Source organism: Salmo salar, chromosome 20, assembly GCF_965601325.2.
Source record: "Salmo salar chromosome 20, fSalSal1, whole genome shotgun sequence".
In the NCBI taxonomy this organism is placed as follows: Eukaryota; Metazoa; Chordata; class Actinopteri; order Salmoniformes; family Salmonidae; genus Salmo; species Salmo salar.
Genome location: NC_138310.1, coordinates 94,507,129 through 94,527,483, shown reverse-complemented (window position 1 = coordinate 94,527,483; position 20,355 = coordinate 94,507,129). Strand labels below are relative to the sequence as shown.

At 44.6% G+C, this 20,355-nt stretch overlaps 1 protein-coding gene across 2 annotated transcripts in view; it reads left to right on the top strand.

Moving 5' to 3' along the window:
• The window catches only part of arhgap42b (Rho GTPase activating protein 42b), a 235,189-nt gene that overhangs the window by 196,461 nt on the left and 18,373 nt on the right, over positions 1 to 20,355 (top strand). For both annotated transcript variants that reach the window (XM_045704171.2, XM_045704173.2), the window contains 7 exons: positions 6,760 to 6,844; positions 7,436 to 7,494; positions 9,367 to 9,472; positions 10,125 to 10,284; positions 10,914 to 11,064; positions 12,657 to 13,292; positions 19,610 to 19,808. In XM_045704171.2, coding sequence (XP_045560127.2) covers positions 6,760 to 6,844; positions 7,436 to 7,494; positions 9,367 to 9,472; positions 10,125 to 10,284; positions 10,914 to 11,064; positions 12,657 to 13,292; positions 19,610 to 19,808 — 1,396 coding nt within the window. The remainder of the gene's footprint in view (positions 1 to 6,759; positions 6,845 to 7,435; positions 7,495 to 9,366; positions 9,473 to 10,124; positions 10,285 to 10,913; positions 11,065 to 12,656; positions 13,293 to 19,609; positions 19,809 to 20,355) is intronic.

Sequence of the window (20,355 nt, the reverse complement as noted above, 5' to 3'; positions counted from 1 at the left end):
TGTATATAGTGTGTATATAGTGTGTATATATAGTCTAGTGAGTGTGTATATAGTGTGTATATAGTGTGTATATATAGTCTAGTGAGTGTGTATATAGTGTGTATATAGTGTTTATATATAGTCTAGTGAGTGTGTATATAGTGTGTGTATAGTGTGTATATAGTGTGTATATAGTGTGTATATAGTGTGTATATAGTGTTTATATAGTGTTTATATAGTGTGTATATAGTGTGTATATATAGTCTAGTGAGTGTGTATATAGTGTGTATATAGTGTGAATATAGTGTGTATATAGTGTGTATATAGTGTGTATATATAGTCTAGTGAGTGTGTATATAGTGTGTATATAGTGTGTATATAGTGTGTATATATAGTCTAGTGAGTGTGTGTATAGTGTGTATATAGTGTGTATATAGTGTGTATATAGTGTGTGTATAGTGTGTATATAGTGTGTATATATAGTCTAGTGAGTGTGTGTATAGTGTGTATATAGTGTGTATAGTGTGTGTATAGTGTGTGTATAGTGTGTATATAGTGTGTATAGGTGTCACGGTAGTCACTAATTGTCACGGCTGTCGAAAGGATCGGACCAAAGTGCAGCGTGGTTGTAGTTCCACATTTTATTAAATCCGTGAAACTTTGCAAAACATAAATAACTGAATAACAAAACAACAAACCGTGATGCAGCGAGAAACAAACACTACTCACAAATATATAATCACCCACAAAACACAGGTGGGACAAACATCAGCTTAACTATGACCTCCAATTAGAGACAACGACGACCATCTGCCTCTAATTGGAGGTCATGCCAAACAAAACCAACATAGAAATACAAAACTAGAAACTGAACATAGAAATACAAAACATAGACAAACACCCCCTGTCACGCCCTGACCTACTCTACCATAGAAAATAACAACATACTATGGTCAGGACGTGACAGTAATGTGTATATATAGTCTAGTGAGTGTGTGTGTATAGTGTCTATATATAGTATAGTGAGTGTGTGTGTATAGTGTCTATATAGTCTAGTGAGTGTGTGTGTATAGTGTGTATATAGTCTAGTGAGTGTGTGTGTATAGTGTCTATATAGTCTAGTGAGTGTGTGTGTATAGTGTGTATATAGTCTAGTGAGTGTGTGTGTATATAGTCTTGTGAGTGTGTGTGTATAGTGTGTATATATAGTCTAGTGAGTGTGTGTGTATATGTAACGATGTGCGATGAGAGTCGGGAAGCAAGTTCAGGGAGTGAATACATATTAATACATATTAATACATGTTAATGCATGTTAATGCATATTAATACATGTTAATGCATATTAATACATGTTAATACATATTAATACATATTAATGCATATTAATACATAGTAATGCATATTAATGCATATTAATACATATTAATACATGTTAATACATATTAATGCATATTAATACATAGTAATGCATATTAATACATATTAATACATATTAATGCATATTAATACACATTAATGCATATTAATACATATTAATACATATTAATGCATATTAATACATATTAATGCATATTAATACACATTAATGCATATTAATACACATTAATGCATATTAATACATAGTAATACATATTAATGCATATTAATACACATTAATGCATATTAATACATATTAATACATATTAATACACATTAATGCATATTAATACATATTAATACATATTAATACATATTAATACATGAAACACGTAAACACCAACAGCTCACTGACATGGAACAGAAACAGATACAATGACGTCAGGGAAGGGAACCAAAGGGAAGTCGGTTCCTCTCCTTGTTCGGGCGGCGGCGTTCGGCGGTCGACGTCACCGGTCTTCTAGCCATCGCCGATCCACCTTTCATTTTCCATTTATTTTGTCTTGTTTTCCCACACACCTGGTTTACATTTCCCGCATTACTTGTCGTGTATTTAACCCTCTGTCCCCCCCCTCATGTCTGTGTGTGAAATTGTTTGTTGTAAGTGCTTGTGCACATTTTGACTGGTGCGCGACGGGTTTTGTTATTCTGGACGCCGTTGGTTTTGATAATTAAACTGCTGCGGTTATTACCCAGTTCTGCTCTCCTGCGTCTGACTTCCCTGCCACCAGCACCCCTTACAGAGTGACAAATAAAGGGCAGGTGATCAGGGAGGTGATGGAGTCCAGGTGAGTGTCATTGTGCGCGCAACGATGGTGACAGGTGTGCACCATAACGAGCAGCCTGGTGACCTAGAGGCCGGAGATGGAGCACACGTCACGGTATATAGTGTATATATATATATATATATAGTCTAGTGAGTGTGTATATATATATATATAGTCTAGTGAGTGTGTATATAGTGTGTATATAGTGTGTATATAGTGTGTATATATAGTCTAGTGAGTGTGTATATAGTGTGTATATATAGTCTAGTGAGTGTGTATATAGTGTGTATATAGTGTGTATATAGTGTGTATATATAGTCTAGTGAGTGTGTATATAGTGTGTATATAGTGTGTATATAGTGTGTATATATAGTCTAGTGAGTGTGTATATAGTGTATATATAGTCTAGTGAGTGTGTATATAGTGTGTATATATAATCTAGTGAGTGTGTATATAGTGTGTATATTGTGTGTATATATAATCTAGTGAGTGTGTATATAGTGTGTATATAGTTTGTATATAGTGTGTATATAGTGTGTATATAGTGTGTATATAGTGTGTAGATATATAATCTAGTGAGTGTGTATATAGTGTGTATATATAGTCTAGTGAGTGTGTATATAGTGTGTATATAGTGTGTATATAGTGTGTATATATAGTCTAGTGAGTGTGTATATAGTGTGTATATATAATCTAGTGAGTGTGTATATAGTGTGTATATAGTGTGTATATATAATCTAGTGAGTGTATATATAGTGTGTATATAGTTTGTATATAGTGTGTATATAGTGTGTATATAGTGTGTATATATAGTCTAGTGAGTGTGTATATAGTGTGTATATATAGTCTAGTGAGTGTGTATATAGTGTGTATATAGTGTGTATATAGTGTGTATATATAGTCTAGTGAGTGTGTATATAGTGTGTATATATAGTCTAGTGAGTGTGTATATAGTGTGTATATAGTGTGTATATATAGTCTAGTGAGTGTGTATATAGTGTGTATATAGTGTGTATATAGTGTGTATATATAGTCTAGTGAGTGTGTATATAGTGTATATATAGTCTAGTGAGTGTGTATATAGTGTGTATATATAATCTAGTGAGTGTGTATATAGTGTGTATATTGTGTGTATATATAATCTAGTGAGTGTGTATATAGTGTGTATATAGTGTGTATATAGTTTGTATATAGTGTGTATATAGTGTGTATATAGTGTGTATATAGTGTGTAGATATATAATCTAGTGAGTGTGTTTATAGTGTGTATATATAGTCTAGTGAGTGTGTATATAGTGTGTATATAGTGTGTATATAGTGTGTATATATAGTCTAGTGAGTGTGTATATAGTGTGTATATATAATCTAGTGAGTGTGTATATAGTGTGTATATAGTGTGTATATATAATCTAGTGAGTGTATATATAGTGTGTATATAGTTTGTATATAGTGTGTATATAGTGTGTATATAGTGTGTATATAGTGTGTATATATAATCTAGTGAGTGTGTATATAGTGTGTATATATAGTCTAGTGAGTGTGTATATAGTGTGTATATAGTGTGTATATATAATCTAGTGAGTGTGTATATAGTGTGTATATAGTGTTTATATAGTGTGTATAGAGTGTGTATATAGTGTGTATATATAGTCTAGTGAGTGTGTATATATAGTCTAGTGAGTGTGTATATAGTGTGTATATATAATCTAGTGAGTGTGTATATAGTGTGTATATAGTGTGTATATAGTGTGTATATAGTGTGTATATATAATCTAGTGAGTGTGTATATAGTGTGTATATAGTGTGTATATATAATATAGTGAGTGTGTATATAGTGTGTATATATAGTCTAGTGAGTGTGTATATAGTGTGTATATAGTGTTTATATAGTGAGTGTGTATATAGTGTGTATATATAATCTAGTGAGTGTGTATATAGTGTGTATATAGTGTGTATATATAATATAGTGAGTGTGTATATAGTGTGTATATATAGTCTAGTGAGTGTGTATATAGTGTGTATATAGTGTGTATATATAATCTAGTGAGTGTGTATATAGTGTGTATATATAATCTAGTGAGTGTGTATATAGTGTGTATATATAATCTAGTGAGTGTGTATATAGTTTGTATATATAGGTCTGGGTTATCATTTCATTAACTGTTTATCAGCTGTCTCTGGGTAGAAGCTGTCTCGGAGCCTGTTGGTCCGATAGCTGATGTTCTGGTACCATTTGCCGGATGGTAACAGAGTGAATAGTCTATGGCTTGGGTGGCTTCCTCTGACACAATATGGAGGTCTTGGTTGGTTACAGATGTGAGTTTTACAGGGCGATAGTCATTTAGGGAGGTTACCTTGGAGTTCTTGGGAACAGGGACATTGGTGTTTGAATCATGTTGGGATTACAGACTGGGACAAGGAGAGATTGAAAATGTCTGTGAAGACACTTTGCCAGCTGATCTGCGTATGTTTTGAGAACTTGCCCTGGCATTCCAGGTGGAACAAGCTCCCTCACGACGCCAGGACAGCGGAGTCAATCACCACCTTCCGGAGACACCTGAAACCCCACCTCTTTAAGGAATACCTGGGATAGGATAAAGTAATCCTTCTAACCCCCCCCCCCCCCCCTTAAAAGATTTAGATGCACTATTGTAAAGTGGTTGTTCCACTGGATATTATAAGGTGAATGCACCAATTTGTAAGTCGCTCTGGATAAGAGCGTCTGCTAAATGACTTAAATGTAAATGTAAATTCCGTCTGGTCCGGCGGCTTTGTGAATGTTGACTGGTTAATTTGGTTTTACTCCACGGAGAGCGAGATGACACTGTCATCCGGAAAAATAAGACGAGCGTCGGCCCCGCCACATAGGACGAGCGTCGGCCCCGCCACATACGACGAGCGTCGGCCCCGCCGCATAGGACGAGTGTCGGCCCCGCCGCATACGACGAGCGTCGGCCCCGCCGCATACGACGAGCGGCGGCCCCGCCGCATAGGACGAGCGTCGGCCCCGCCGCATACGACGAGTGTCGGCCCCGCCGCGTACGACATGTGGCTCAGACGCTCGTAATAGGATTCCACCTTCCTCCTATATTGACCTTTTGCATGTTTGATGCGTCAGCAGAGGTCATAGTGCTCTCTCTCCTTTCTCTCTCCTTCTTTCTCTCTCTCTCTGTCTCTCTCTCTCTCTCTCTCTCTCTCTCTCTCTCTCTCCTTCTTTCTCTCTCTTTCCTTCTTTCTCTCTCTCTCCTTCTTTCTCTCTCCATATTTGTTACTTCTGTAACCTTAGTGACATCAGTTGGTCTGTATAGCTCCGTTTGGATTATGCTATGCTGTCTATCATCCCCCTCAGAGGGACCTCTAGTTTTCACTGAAGTCAAAGTGAGAGAGTCAGCTGTGTCAAACAATGTATTGTTGTGTAGTTAATATATATAAAACTGAAAAAAGGATAACTTGTAAGGCCAAACAAAGCCTTCATAACCCATAGACCTACATAGATGCTTTACAAAGCCTTCATAACCCATAGACCTACGTAGATGCTTTACAAGGCCTTCATAACCCATAGACCTACGTAGATGCTTTACAAGGCCTTCATAACCCATAGACCTACATAGATGCTTTACAAAGCCTTCATAACCCATAGACCTACGTAGATGCTTTACAAGGCCTTCATAACCCATAGAACTACATAGATGCTTTACAAAGCCTTCATAACCCATAGACCTACGTAGATGCTTTACAAGGCCTTCATAACCCATAGACCTACATAGATGCTTTACAAAGCCTTCATAACCCATAGACCTACGTAGATGCTTTACAAGGCCTTCATAACCCATAGACCTACATAGATGCTTTACAAAGCCTTCATAACCCATAGACCTACATAGATGCTTTACAAAGCCTTCATAACCCATAGACCTACATAGATGCTTTACAAAGCCTTCATAACCCATAGACCTACATAGATGCTTTACAAAGCCTTCATAACCCATAGACCTACGTAGATGCTTTACAAGGCCTTCATAACCCATAGACCTACATAGATGCTTTACAAAGCCTTCATAAGCCTTCATCGGTAAAGTCACACTGTATATTATAAGTCCACTACTGAGCTGTGTTCTGGAACAGGTCAGGTCAGGCAGGTACAGGTCAGGTCAGGCAGGTACAGGTCAGGCAGGTACAGGTCAGGTCAGGCAGGTACAGGTCAGGTCAGGCAGGTACAGGTCAGGCAGGTACAGGTCAGGTCAGGCAGGTACAGGTCAGGCAGGTACAGGTCAGGCAGGTACAGGTCAGGTCAGGCAGGTACAGGTCAGGCAGGTACAGGTCAGGTCAGGCAGGTACAGGTCAGGTCAGGCAGGTACAGGTCAGGTCAGGCAGGTACAGGTCAGGTCAGGCAGGTACAGGTCAGGCAGGTACAGGTCAGGCAGGTACAGGTCAGGCAGGTACAGGTCAGGTCAGGCAGGTACAGGTCAGGTCAGGCAGGTACAGGTCAGGCAGGTACAGGTCAGGCAGGTACAGGTCAGGTCAGGCAGGTACAGGTCAGGTCAGGCAGGTACAGTGTAGTTGTGTAAATGGTTGTGTTGTTGTTTTGTATCCCGTAGCAACCAAGGCTCCTGTTGATATGAACCTGGACCCAGACACCTGGGACAACAAGACCATCACCAGCGGCCTGAAGAATTACCTCAGGTACACACACACACACACACACACACACACACACACACACAGACACACACACACACACACACACACACACACACACACACACACACACACACACACACACACACACACACACACACACAGAGAGATATGCATGGGCCTAGTGAATTAGCTGAGGTCATGTTGCCCTACCAGTTGTTCCCTGCTCCTCCCTGGGTAGGAATCATCATGACAGCTTAATGCCTTCCTGAAACACTCCCACTGTTGCTCAACCAGTGTGTGTGTGTGTGTGTGTGTGTGTGTGTGTGTGTGTGTGTGTGTGTGTGTGTGTGTGTGTGTGTGTGTGTGTGTGTGTGTGTGTGTGTGTGTGTGTGTGTGTGTGTGTGTGTGTGTGTGTGCGCGTGCGCGTGCGTGCGTGCATGTGTGTGTGTGGACGCACTTGCATACTCCCTGTCAAAGATTGTAAAGCATGTTATTGGTGTAAGCGTTATCTGGAGGGAGTTTTCACCATAGTTAAATCCATGTGAGAAAGTTGCATGCTGGGAAAAGGGTGGATAGTTCGCTGTCTCTCTTCTTTCTCCCTCCTTCTCTTCATGTTCTCTTTTCATCCACCAGGTGTCTCTCTGAGCCTCTGATGACTTTTAAGCTCCACAAAGACTTCATCATGGCTGTCAGTAAGTAATAAAACAGGGCGAGATTATCAGCAAACTGCCCTGACCCTAACCCTAACCCTAACCCTGACCCTAAGACTAACCCTAAGACTTCATCATGGCCGTCAGTAAGTAATAAAACAGGGAGAGATTATCAGCAAACTGCCCTGACCCTAACCCTAACCCTGACCCTGACCCTAAGACTAACCCTAAGACTTCATCATGGCCGTCAGTAAGTAATAAAACAGGGAGAGATTATCAGCAAACTGCCCTGACCCTGACCCTAACCCTGACCCTGACCCTAAGACTAACCCTAACCCTAACCCTAACCCTGACCTTAACCCTGACCCTGACCCTAACCCTAACCCTAACCCTAACCCTAACCCTAACCCTGACCTTAACCCTGACCCTGACCCTGACCTTAACCCTGACCCTGACCCTAACCTTAACCCTGACCCTAACCCTGACCTTAACCCTGACCCTAACCCTTACCTTAACCCTGACCCTAACCCTTACCTTAACCCTGACCCTGACCCTTACCTTAACCCTGACCCTAACCTTAACCCTGACCCTAACCTTAACCCTGACCCTAACCTTAACCCTGACCCTAACCTTAACCCTGACCCTAACCTTAACCCTGACCCTTACCTTAACCCTGACCCTAACCCTTACCTTAACCCTAACCCTTACCTTAACCCTGACCCTAACCCTGACCTTAACCCTGACCCTGACCCTTACCTTAACCCTGACCCTAACCTTAACCCTGACCCTAACCCTGACCTTAACCCTGACCCTAACCCTTACCTTAACCCTGACCCAAACCCTTACCTTAACCCTGACCCTAACCTTAACCCTGACCCTAACCCTTACCTTAACCCTGACCCTAACCCTAACCTTAACCCTGACCCTAACCCTGACCCTAACCCTTACCTTAACCCTAACCCTAACCCTTACCTTAACCCTAACCCTAACCTTAACCCTGACCCTAACCCTTACCTTAACCCTGACCCTAACCCTTACCTTAACCCTGACCCTAACCCTTACCTTAACCCTGACCCTTACCTTAACCCTGACCCTAACCCTAACCTTAACCCTGACCCTAACCCTAACCTTAACCCTGACCCTAACCCTGACCCTAACCCTTACCTTAACCCTAACCCTAACCCTTACCTTAACCCTAACCCTAACCTTAACCCTGACCCTAACCCTTACCTTAACCCTGACCCTAACCCTTACCTTAACCCTGACCCTAACCCTTACCTTAACCCTGCTTTTTTCTGTTTTTGTTTTGTACTAAATTGCAAAATACAAAAAAAAATAACATTTCAATCAATTTAGAAATAGTCTACAATTGAATTTCCAAAATATTTGGACGATAGATTGTTTTGCATGTTACATGGAAAAACATGGACATGTGATCAAAACAAGCAGCCATGAGGCTGTCAACTGTGTTGAGTCAGTGTGTTTATCATGACTCTCTCCTCCTCCTCCCCCCTCTCCACCCTCTCCCCCTTCTCCTCCATCTCCCCCTCCTCCCCGATCTCCCCCTCCTCCCCCCTCTCCCCCATCTCCCCCTTCTCTCCTTTCTCCCCCTCCTCCCCCCTCTCCCCCTCTCCCTCTGCTCCCCCTCCTCCCCCCTCTCCCCCTCCTCCCCCTTCTCCCCCTCCTCCCCCCTCTCCCCCTCCTCCCCCCTCTCCCCCTCCTCCCCCTTCTCCCCCTCCTCCCCCCTCTCCCCCATCTCCCCCCTCTCCCCTTTCTCCCCCTCTCCCTCTGCTCCCCCTCCTCCCCCTTCTCCCCCTCCTCCCCCCTCTCCCCCTCCTCCCCCCTCTCCCCCCTCTCCCCCCTCTCCCCCTTCTCCCCCTTCTCCCCCTTCTCCCCCCTCTCCCCCCTACCCAGAGTGTGATGACCAGAACTACAGGGTTAGGGCCGTCCATGCCTTGGTCCACAAGCTGCCTGAAAGGAACAAGGAGATGATGGAGCTGCTGATCAAACACCTCGTCACGTAGGTCTCTCCTAACTGACCAGTCTAAAATCACATCGTCAAAGCTACTGATCAAACACCTCGTCACGTAGGTCTCTCCTAACTGACCAGTCTAAAATCCCATCGTCAAAGCCTTCATATCGTCAAAGCTACTGATCAAACACCTCGTCACGTAGGTCTCTCCTAACTGACCAGTCTAAAATCACATCGTCAAAGCTACTGATCAAACACCTCGTCACGTAGGTCTCTCCTAACTGACCAGTCTAAAATCACATCGTCAAAGCCTTCATATCGTCAAAGCTACTGATCAAACACCTCGTCACGTAGGTCTCTCCTAACTGACCAGTCTAAAATCACATCGTCAAAGCTACTGATCAAACACCTCGTCACGTAGGTCTCTCCTAGCAGATCAGTCTAAAATCACATCGTCAATCTATTGATGTGTAGGGGGATGTCACACTTCACCCATCGGTCTCACAATCTGAAGGTCCTGCTACCTTAAGATGAATCCACTCTAACTATGTCTCTCTGGATAAGAGAATCTGTGACTCAAATGAAAAGATTGTGTTCGATGTTCACGCAGGGGGGGGGGGGGGGGGGGGGGTACCAATCATGTAGTGTGATATTGGAACCTTTACCATCCTGTCTGATCCGTCTGTGTCCTGCCCTACAGAGTGTCCACCCACAGCCAGTTCAACCTGATGACGGTGTCCAACCTGGGCGTGATCTTCGGGCCCACGTTGATGAGGTCACAGGAGGAGACGGTGGCCGCCATGATGAACATCAAATTCCAGAACATCGTGGTGGAGATTCTCATCGAGAACTTTGACAAGGCAAGAGAGTTTCTGGTTTCTTTGACATCAGACTGAAATATTGAGCCTGTAAAAATATTTAGTTTGTTGGTAGCGCTCCTGGTCCTGGGTGTACGTATATATGTCATGTCTTGGGCCTATAGTAGGAGTTTTTAGGTATTTAGGTATATGTCATATATTGGGCCTATAATAGGAGTTTTTAGGTATTTAGGTATATGTCATATCTTGGGCCTATAGTAGGAGTTTTTAGGTATTTAGGTATATGTCATATCTTGGGCCTATAGTAGGAGTTTTTAGGTATTTAGGTATATGTCATGTCTTGGGCCTATGGTAGGAGTTTTTAGGTATTTAGGTATATGTCATGTCTTGGGCCTATAGTAGGAGTTTTTAGGTATTTAGGTATATGTCATGTCTTGGGCCTATGGTAGGAGTTTTTAGGTATTTAGGTATATGTCATGTCTTGGGCCTATACTAGGAGTTTTTAGGTATTTAGGTATATGTCATGTCTTGGGCCTATACTAGGAGTTTTTAGGTATTTAGGTATATGTCTGACCATGTGATCTAAGCAGGGAAACCCTCAGACCCTAGCTAGTTATATACCACTTTAAAGCTCAGTTAATAAAAACTATTTTTCTCTCTCCCCTCTCCAGATCTTCCACCAGGCTCCAGACCCCAACGTACCTCTTCCCCAGCCCCAATCCCGACCAAGCTCACGCAGGAGCAGGGCCATCTGCCTGTCCACAGGCCCTAGGAAGCCTCGCAGCATCTACACCCCAACACTGTGTCTCGCAGACGCTGACAGTGAGTCCTACACCGCTGACTATCCCTAGCATTGCATGTAATTGTTGCATCTCAAATGATACCATATTCCCTATAGACCTGTAAACCCTTCACATTCAGATCTGGACCTTCTAATCAGAGACTGATTTAGACCTGGGACACAAACTAGCTGCAGTTCGGATCTCATAGGGTCATATTTGAATAACCCTGGTTTAGGGAGTCATATCACTCTGCTCGCTAATCTGGCCCTGCTGCAGCGTTCATGACATTTTCCCCTGGAATAGGGAGTCATATGGCTCTGCTAGCTAATCTGGCCCTGCTGCAGCGTTCATGAAATAGGGAGTCATATCGCTCTGTGTAACAGCAGTCTTCAAGAATGGACCAAGGGGAGGCGGGAATGTGGATACTCATAGTTTTAATCAACTCAAGTAAGGCATCCACAGGAAAAAACAATAAACAAGACAGCAACAGTTTTGCAGGCTATACAAACGCAGTGCAAAAACAACTACCCACAACCCCAAAGAAAAACACACACTACTATATAGGACTCCCAATCAAAGGCAACTCAACACACCTGCCTTCAATTGGGAGTCCTAATCACCAACACAACACTTAACACACAAAAACCTGCCACGTCCTGACCAAAACTAATACAATTGCTCCCTCTGCTGGTCAGGACGTGACACTCTGCTAGCTAATCTGGCCCTGCTGCAGCGTTCATGACATATTCCCCTGGAATAGGGAGTCATATGGCTCTGTTAGCTATCTGGCCCTGCTGCAGCGTTCATGACATATTCCCCTGGAATAGGGAGTCATATCGCTCTGCTAGCTAATCTGGCCCTGCTGCAGCGTTCATGACATATTCTCCTGGAATAGGGAGTCATATCGCTCTGTTAGCTAATCTGGCCCTGCTGCAGCGTTCATGACATATTCCCAATAAGCTGTTCATTAATATATTATCTCTTCATCTACCAGGGCACCATCAGAGAATACAAAACATGCATCCTAGGATGTAGCCACTAACGCTATTCTCTTTGCTACTGTAGTGGTAGTGCTACTACATTTAGCCACAGTAGTAATAATACTGTCTCCATCCCAAATGGCCCATAGGTCCCTGGTCAAAAGTAGTGCACTATAATAGGGAACAGGGTGGCATAGGTCCCTGGTCAAAAGTAGTGCACTACGTATTGAATAAGATGCCATTTGAGATGCAGTCACTGTGTTTTGTCTCAGTAATCGGTCGTTCAGCAGGTTTTAATGACTCTGTGAGTTCCTGGTCCACGTTCAGCAGGTTTTAATGACTCTGTGAGTTCCTGGTCCACGTTCAGCAGGTTTTAATGACTCTGTGAGTTCCTGGTCCACGTTCAGCAGGTTTTAATGACTCTGTGAGTTCCTGGTCCACGTTCAGCAGGTTATAATGACTCTGTGAGTTCCTGGTCCACGTTCAGCAGGTTTTAATGACTGTGAGTTCCTGGTCCACGTTCAGCAGGTTATAATGACTCTGTGAGTTCCTGGTCCACGTTCAGCAGGTTTTAATGACTCTGTGAGTTCCTGGTCCACGTTCAGCAGGTTTTAATGATGCTGTTTGTTCTTGCTCTCTGGTCCTTGTACAGGTGACACGTTCAGCAGCAGTCCAGGCAGCACCCCCTTGGGAAGCATGGAGTCCCTCTCCTCCCACTCCTCTGAGCAGAACAGCTCGTCCAAGACCACTGGCACTTCTTCCCACCACCAGCCCAAAGACAAGGCTTCCCATCCCCCTGGCCTGTGGCTGGGGATGGGGCAGGGGACAAGCCAGTGGCTGGGGATGGGGCAGGGGACCAGCCTGGAGCAGGGGATTGGTCAGGGGACGAGCCTGGAGCAGGGGATTGGTCAGGGGACCAGCCTGAAGCAGGAGATTGGTCAGGGGACCAGCATGGGGCAGGAGATGGGTCAGGGACCAACCCTGGGTCTCCGTCGCTCCCCCTCCCAGCTCTCTTCCAACGGGCCAGGGAAAGGAAGCGTCCCATCCTGCCTTAGCAGCCCAGAGTCTAGCTCCAGGGAAGACGTGGAGACAGGGAGGACAGACGGGGAGTCGGAGGGAGATGCTCTGAGTCTGTCCTCAACCAGTACCACAGCTACACCCAGGGGGTCCATCGGCCCGAAGAAAGCCCCCCACTCCCAGACGGATCTCAGGCCGATGCCTGTATCCCAACAGACCCAGCTGAACCGCTCAGCCGCCCCATCTCTGAGGTCACTGTATATCTCTGAAGGTAAGAGTCCAACATATCTCTGCAAATCAAATCTCTGTTGGAGCCATACTTGCAAAACATTAGAAAAGTTTACGTTTGAGTTTAAGTTCAAGTATCAGCAAATTAAAATCGTTGGCGAAGTTGCACGTGATCGAAGACTACATGTTAGCTGTTCTGATTAAATACTGTAACCTGGCTCCCTGTAACCTGGCTCCCTGTAACCTGGCTCCCTGTAACCTGGCTCCTTGTAACCTGGTTCCCTGTAACCTGGCTCCTTGTAACCTGGTTCCCTGTAACCTGGCTCCCTGTAACCTGGCTCCCTGTAACCTGGCTCCTTGTAACCTGGTTCCCTGTAACCTGGCTCCCTGTAACCTGGTTCCTTGTAACCTGGCTCCCTGTAACCTGGCTCCCTGTAACCTGGTTCCCTGTAACCTGACTCCTTGTAACCTGGCTCCCTGTAACCTGGCTCCCTGTAACCTGGCTCCCTGTAACCTGGCTCCTTGTAACCTGGTTCCCTGTAACCTGGCTCCCTGTAACCTGGCTCCCTGTAACCTGGCTCCTTGTAACCTGGCTCCCTGTAACCTGGCTCCTTGTAACCTGGCTCCCTGTAACCTGGTTCCCTGTAACCTGGCTCCCTGTAACCTGGTTCCCTGTAACCTGGTTCCCTGTAACCTGGCTCCCTGTAACCTGGCTCCCTGTAACCTGGTTCCCTGTAACCTGGTTCCCTGTAACCTGGCTCCCTGTAACCTGGCTCCCTGTAACCTGACTCCTTGTAACCTGGCTCCCTGTAACCTGACTCCTTGTAACCTGGTTCCCTGTAACCTGGCTCCCTGTAACCTGGCTCCTTGTAACCTGGCTCCCTGTAACCTGGCTCCCTGTAACCTGGTTCCCTGTAACCTGGTTCCCTGTAACCTGGCTCCCTGTAACCTGGCTCCTTGTAACCTGGCTCCCTGTAACCTGGCTCCTCCTATGCTAACCGTGATTATATCTGGTTCAAAATTCTGTATCAGCCATTTAAAATCGTAAACGTAGTTGGACGTGATCCAACACTTGTTCATGGAAGTGTCCTTAACAAAGACAGGATGTGCTATTCCAAGTTAGTAAAACGTTAATCCAACGAGTCCCACCGTTGGGCTGGTGTTATTTAAGACGTCTTTATAAACATTGTTTCATTGGATTGGTCTTGAGTCTTCTGCATGTGTTTAACAGGGGCTGAGCTGGAGCGGTGTTTGTGAGACAAGAACAGATTCTGAAGGGCTTCGGGGCTGGGGCTTTTTTCTTTTTATTACCAAAAACTCCTGTATAGTCAGAATGATTTGAGCTACAAACTATTAAAAGCGATCTATGAAAAGCTGAGACTCTCACAAACGCGCGCACGTTTTGCTCTATGACGCACACGAGTCGTTAGAAGGAAAGACGTACTTGTACTTAGAAGATCAGTGTCGATAATACTGTAATAAGCTCACATAGCTGCTTTCACAAACTCCGAACTCCGCACAGTTGTCACTGACTAGATGGATATTCATTTCCCACTGAGCAAACCATTTCTGTACTTAAAGTATTCATGTAAATTCATTTTTATCATGTTTTTGCTTTGCCAGACCTTGTTTTTTTTGTTGTTGTTGAATGTTAGTCAATAAAACTGATGAATGCAACTGTTTATGTCAAATGTGTGAACACTTCATTATGAGGTTAAATATAAGGGCTGGATATGGAGATAAATGAAAGTCAGATAAATGAAAAGCCAAGTTTTGCTAGGGTGTCGGGACCGATAGGGTTAACTGAATGATTAACAACCCTGAGGTTGCTCTGGTATTGTTTCTACTGCTGATTGCGTCTTTACTGATTCGCATTCTACGTTGGCCTAACATACCTAATAACAGCATAGTGTAATGGAACTGTTAGACCGAATACACCAGTTCATTTTTGGTAGGCGACACTCACATGTATAACTTGTTAGTGACTCTCTGAGGTCATTAAAGATCCCATGGTACTTATCGTAAGAGTAGGGGTGTTAACCCCCCGGTGTCCTGGCTAAATTCCCAATCTGGCCCTCATACTGTCATGGTCACCTAATCATCCCCAGGTTACAATTGGCTCATTCATCCCCCCCTCCTCTCCCCTGTAACTATTCCCCAGGTCGTTGCTGTAAATGAGAACGTGTTCTCAGTCAACGTACCTGGTAAAATAACGGATATAAAAAAATAAAAAATAAACTTTCTATGTGGCTTTATTATAATCATCCACTTTTGTCACATATGTATTATTAGAATAGAGCATCGAGGTTACAAGGAGCCAGGTTACAGGGAGCCAGGTTACAGGGAAGCCAGGTTACAGGGAGCCAGGTTACAGGGAACCAGGTTACAGGGAGCCAGGTTACAGGGAACCAGGTTACAGGGAACCAGGTTACAAGGAGCCAGGTTACAGGGAGCCAGGTTACAGGGAGCCAGGTTACAGGGAGCCAGGTTACAGGGAGCCAGGTTACAGGGAACCAGGTTACAGGGAACCAGGTTACAGGGAACCAGGTTACAGGGAGCCAGGTTACAGGGAGCCAGGTTACAGGGAACCAGGTTACAGGGAGCCAGGTTACAGGGAACCAGGTTACAGGGAGCCAGGTTACAGGGAACCAGGTTACAGGGAGCCAGGTTACAGGGAGCCAGGTTACAGGGAACCAGGTTACAGGGAGCCAGGTTACAAGGAGCCAGGTTACAGGGAACCAGGTTACAGGGAACCAGGTTACAGGGAGCCAGGTTACAGGGAGCCAGGTTACAGGGAGCCAGGTTACAGGGAACCAGGTTACAGGGAACCAGGTTACAAGGAGCCAGGTTACAGGGAACCAGGTTACAGGGAACCAGAATACAGGGAACCAGGTTACAGGGAGCCAGGTTACAGGGAGCCAGGTTACAGGGAGCCAGGTTACAGGGAACCAGGTTACAGGGAGCCAGGTTACAGGGAGCCAGGTTACAGGGAACCAGGTTACAGGGAGCCAGGTTACAGGGAGCCAGGTTACAGGGAGCCAGGTTACAGGGAGCCAGGTTACAGGGAACCAGGACTGTCAGTCAACAGTTTTTTCCTTAACAGAAAAAGCTTGACACCAGGGGGCATGGGGGCTTGATGCCAGGGGGCATGGGGGCATGACCGCAGGGGGCATGGGGGCATGACCGCAGGGGGCATGGGGGCATGACGCCAGGAGGCATGGGGGCATGACGCCAGGGGGCATGGGGGCATGACGCCAGGGGGCATGGGGGCATGATGCCAGGGGGCATGGGGGCATGATGCATGGGGACATGATGCATGGGGGCATGACCGCAGGGGGCATGGGGGCATGACGCCAGGAGGCATGAGGGCTTGATGCCAGGGGGCATGGGGGCATGACGCCAGGGGGCATGGGGGCATGACGCCAGGGGGCATGGGGGCATGATGCCAGGGGGCATGGGGGCTTGATGCCAGGGGGCATGGGGGCATGACGCCAGGGGGCATGGTTCAAGTGCACTTTGAGTCAAGAGCTTCAACTAGGAAAGTCAAGATGGTTACTGTACATGATAGCTAGCTGATACCAGGACAGTCAAGAGGGTTAGGGTACATGATAGCTAGCTAACACCAGGACAGTCAAGAGAGTTACTGTACATGATAGCTAGCTAACACCAGGACAGTCAAGATGGTTAGGGTACATGATAGCTAGCTAACACCAGGAAAGTCAAGAGGGTTAGGGTACATGACAGCTAGCTGATAAGTACATAAGGCTCTTCAACTTTAATTTTTACGATCTAGACTAAAATTAAATCAAATCAAATGTATTCATAAAGCCCTTCTTACATCAGCTGATATCTCAAAGTGCTGTACAGAAACCCAGCCTAAAACCCCCAACAGGAATCAATGCAGGTGTAGAAGCACCTGCATTGAAGTAAATGTTTTATAGACCTCTATAGTTTCTCTGTAAAAGCACATGGATTTATGTGAATTGTGAAATGGATAACAAAAACGTGGGATTTTGTCATATATGTGAAATGTAAAATTAGTAAGTAGCCTAGTCAAGGATGCGATGGTCATGCAATATTGGCTTGAGGCAGACCAAGTCAAGAGGAACAAAATATATTCCTCTGGTGGCCAAGTTGACCTATTTTAACAAATGGTTTGTGGATTAAAAGTTCAAGATCTGTGATCTTTGATTTGTTACAGGAAATAATCAATGCCACCTGGTGAGGTTAGCATAGGGATAAATGTGCCAGGTTATGTAATGGGAACAGCTAACATGTAGCCTTTGATCATATGCAACTACGTCAACGACTTTAATTGGCTTAATCTTTTTTTGAATGTTCGCAAGTGTGGCCCCTCTATGACCCTGGAAGTGGGACATATCTCTGTAGAAGTTATACATTTCTCCACTGAGATACAGAAGTTTTGACTTCTTTCACAGTTTTGTTTTCCATTATTCATTCAAGTGTTTTGCCTGCAGTAATATTGTCAAATCGCAAGCCTCATATGCTATTACCATTAGCAATAATAATATATTTTTTTTTTTTTAAACCGCCTTTTTAACATTCCATTCTCTTCACGTTCCTTTGACGCGTGGGGATTCATGCTTGCAGTCACTAAGATTCGGTTTTTCTTTCCTATTAAAAAAAACCCATGAAATTCCAAAGCAAAGGAAAAGTATTCATATTTTCTCTTCAATTAGTGTGTTCAACATCTATCTTGTCCACAACAGAGTGAAAACAGAGACAGAGGGCTACATATTACTGTACTCCTCCACAGATAAAGATGACCGTCGTGTTCCCATTGAATACTCATCGTGATCAATATGATAAAGCTTTCTTTGACTGTCTAGTAAATAATGAGGTGCTTGGTTGGGTCCCAAATGGCACCCTATTAGGGCAGTTAAAAGCCTTGGGCCTGTAGTAGTGTAGTAGACAGGACCTCTAGTAGTGTAGTAGACGGGACCTCTAGTAGTCTAGTAGACAGGACCTGTAGTAGTGTAGTAGACAGGACCTCTAGTAGTAGACAGGACCTCTAGTAGTGTAGTAGACAGGACCTCTAGTAGTGTAGTAGACAGGACCTCTAGTAGTGTATTAGACAGGACCTCTAGTAGTGTAGTAGACAGGACCTCTAGTAGTGTAGTAGACAGGACCCATAGTAGTGTAGTAGACAGGACCTCTAGTAGTGTAGTAGACAGGACCCATAGTAGTCTAGTAGACAGGACCTCTAGTAGTGTAGTAGACAGGGCCTATAGTAGTGTAGTAGACAGGACCTCTAGTAGTGTAGTAGACAGGACCTCTAGTAGTGTAGTAGACAGGACCTGTAGTAGTGTAGTAGACAGGACCTCTAGCAGTGTAGTAGACAGGACCTCTAGTAGTGTAGTAGACAGGACCTGTAGTAGTGTAGTAGACAGGACCTCTAGTAGTGTAGTAGACAGGACATCTAGTAGTGTAGTAGACAGGACCTCTAGTAGTGCAGTAGACAGGACCTCTAGTAGTGTAGTAGACAGGACCTCTAGTAGTGTAGTAGACAGGATATATAGTAGTGTAGTAGACAGGACCTCTAGTAGTGTAGTAGACAGGACCTGTAGTAGTGTTGTAGACAGGACCTCTAGTAGTGTAGTAGACAGGACATCTAGTAGTGTAGTAGACAGGACCTCTAGTAGTGTAGTAGACAGGACCTCTAGTAGTGTAGTAGACAGGACCTCTAGTAGTGTAGTAGACAGGACCGGTAGTAGTGTAGTAGACAGGATATATAGTAGTGTAGTAGACAGGACCGGTAGTAGTGTAGTAGACAGGACCGGTAGTAGTGTAGTAGACAGGACCTCTAGTAGTGTAGTAGACAGGACCTGTAGTAGTGAAATAGACAGGACCTGTAGTAGTGTAGTAGACAGGACCTCTAGTAGTGTAGTAGACAGGATATATAGTAGTGTAGTAGACAGGACCTCTAGTAGTGTAGTAGACAGGACCTCTAGTAGTGTAGTAGACAGGACCTGTAGTAGTGTAGTAGACAGGACCTCTAGTTGTGTAGTAGACAGGACCTCTAGTAGTGTAGTAGACAGAACCTCTAGTAGTGTAGTAGACAGGACCTCTAGTAGTGTAGTAGACAGGACTTCTAGTAGTGTAGTAGACAGGACCTCTAGTTGTGTAGTAGACAGGACCTCTAGTAGTGTAGTAGACAGAACCTCTAGTAGTGTAGTAGACAGGACCTCTAGTAGTGTAGTAGACAGGACTTCTAGTAGTGTAGTAGACAGGACCTGTAGTAGTGTAGTAGACAGGACCTCTAGTAGAGTAGTAGTGCACCGTAGGGAATTGGGATCCATTTTGGACTCAGCTTACTGAGGTGCTTATCTCATCCCCAAGGCCGTAGGAGTCTGGCAGGTTCAGTCCAGAGTCTGTCTGCCGGGACGCTGGAGCAGAAAGACCAGCAGAAGGATCAGAAGGAGAGTGTAAAGTCTGCAGACCACCCAGACCTCCCTCCTAAACTAGTCACCCGTCGGAGATTGGACAGGCCGGACAAGATGGAGTCCTCCAGAAACGGATACCAGAGACCAGGCTCAGTGTAATGGACACACACACACTGCTACAATACACACACACACACACTGCTACAATACACACACACACACACTGCTACAATACACACACACACACACACTGCTACAATACACACACACACACACTGCTACAATACACACACACACACACACTGCTACAATACACACACACACACACACTGCTACAATACACACACACCACACACTGCTACAATACACACACACACACACTGCTACAATACACACACACACACACTGCTACAATACACACACACACACACTGCTACAATACACACACACAACACACTGCTACAATACACACACACACACACTGCTACAATACACACACACACACACTGCTACAATACACACACACACACACTGCTACAATACACACACACACACACTGCTACAATACACACACACACACACTGCTACAATACACACACACACACACATGCTACAATACACACACACACACACTGCTACAATACACACACACACACACTGCTACAATACACACACACACACACTGCTACAATACACACACAC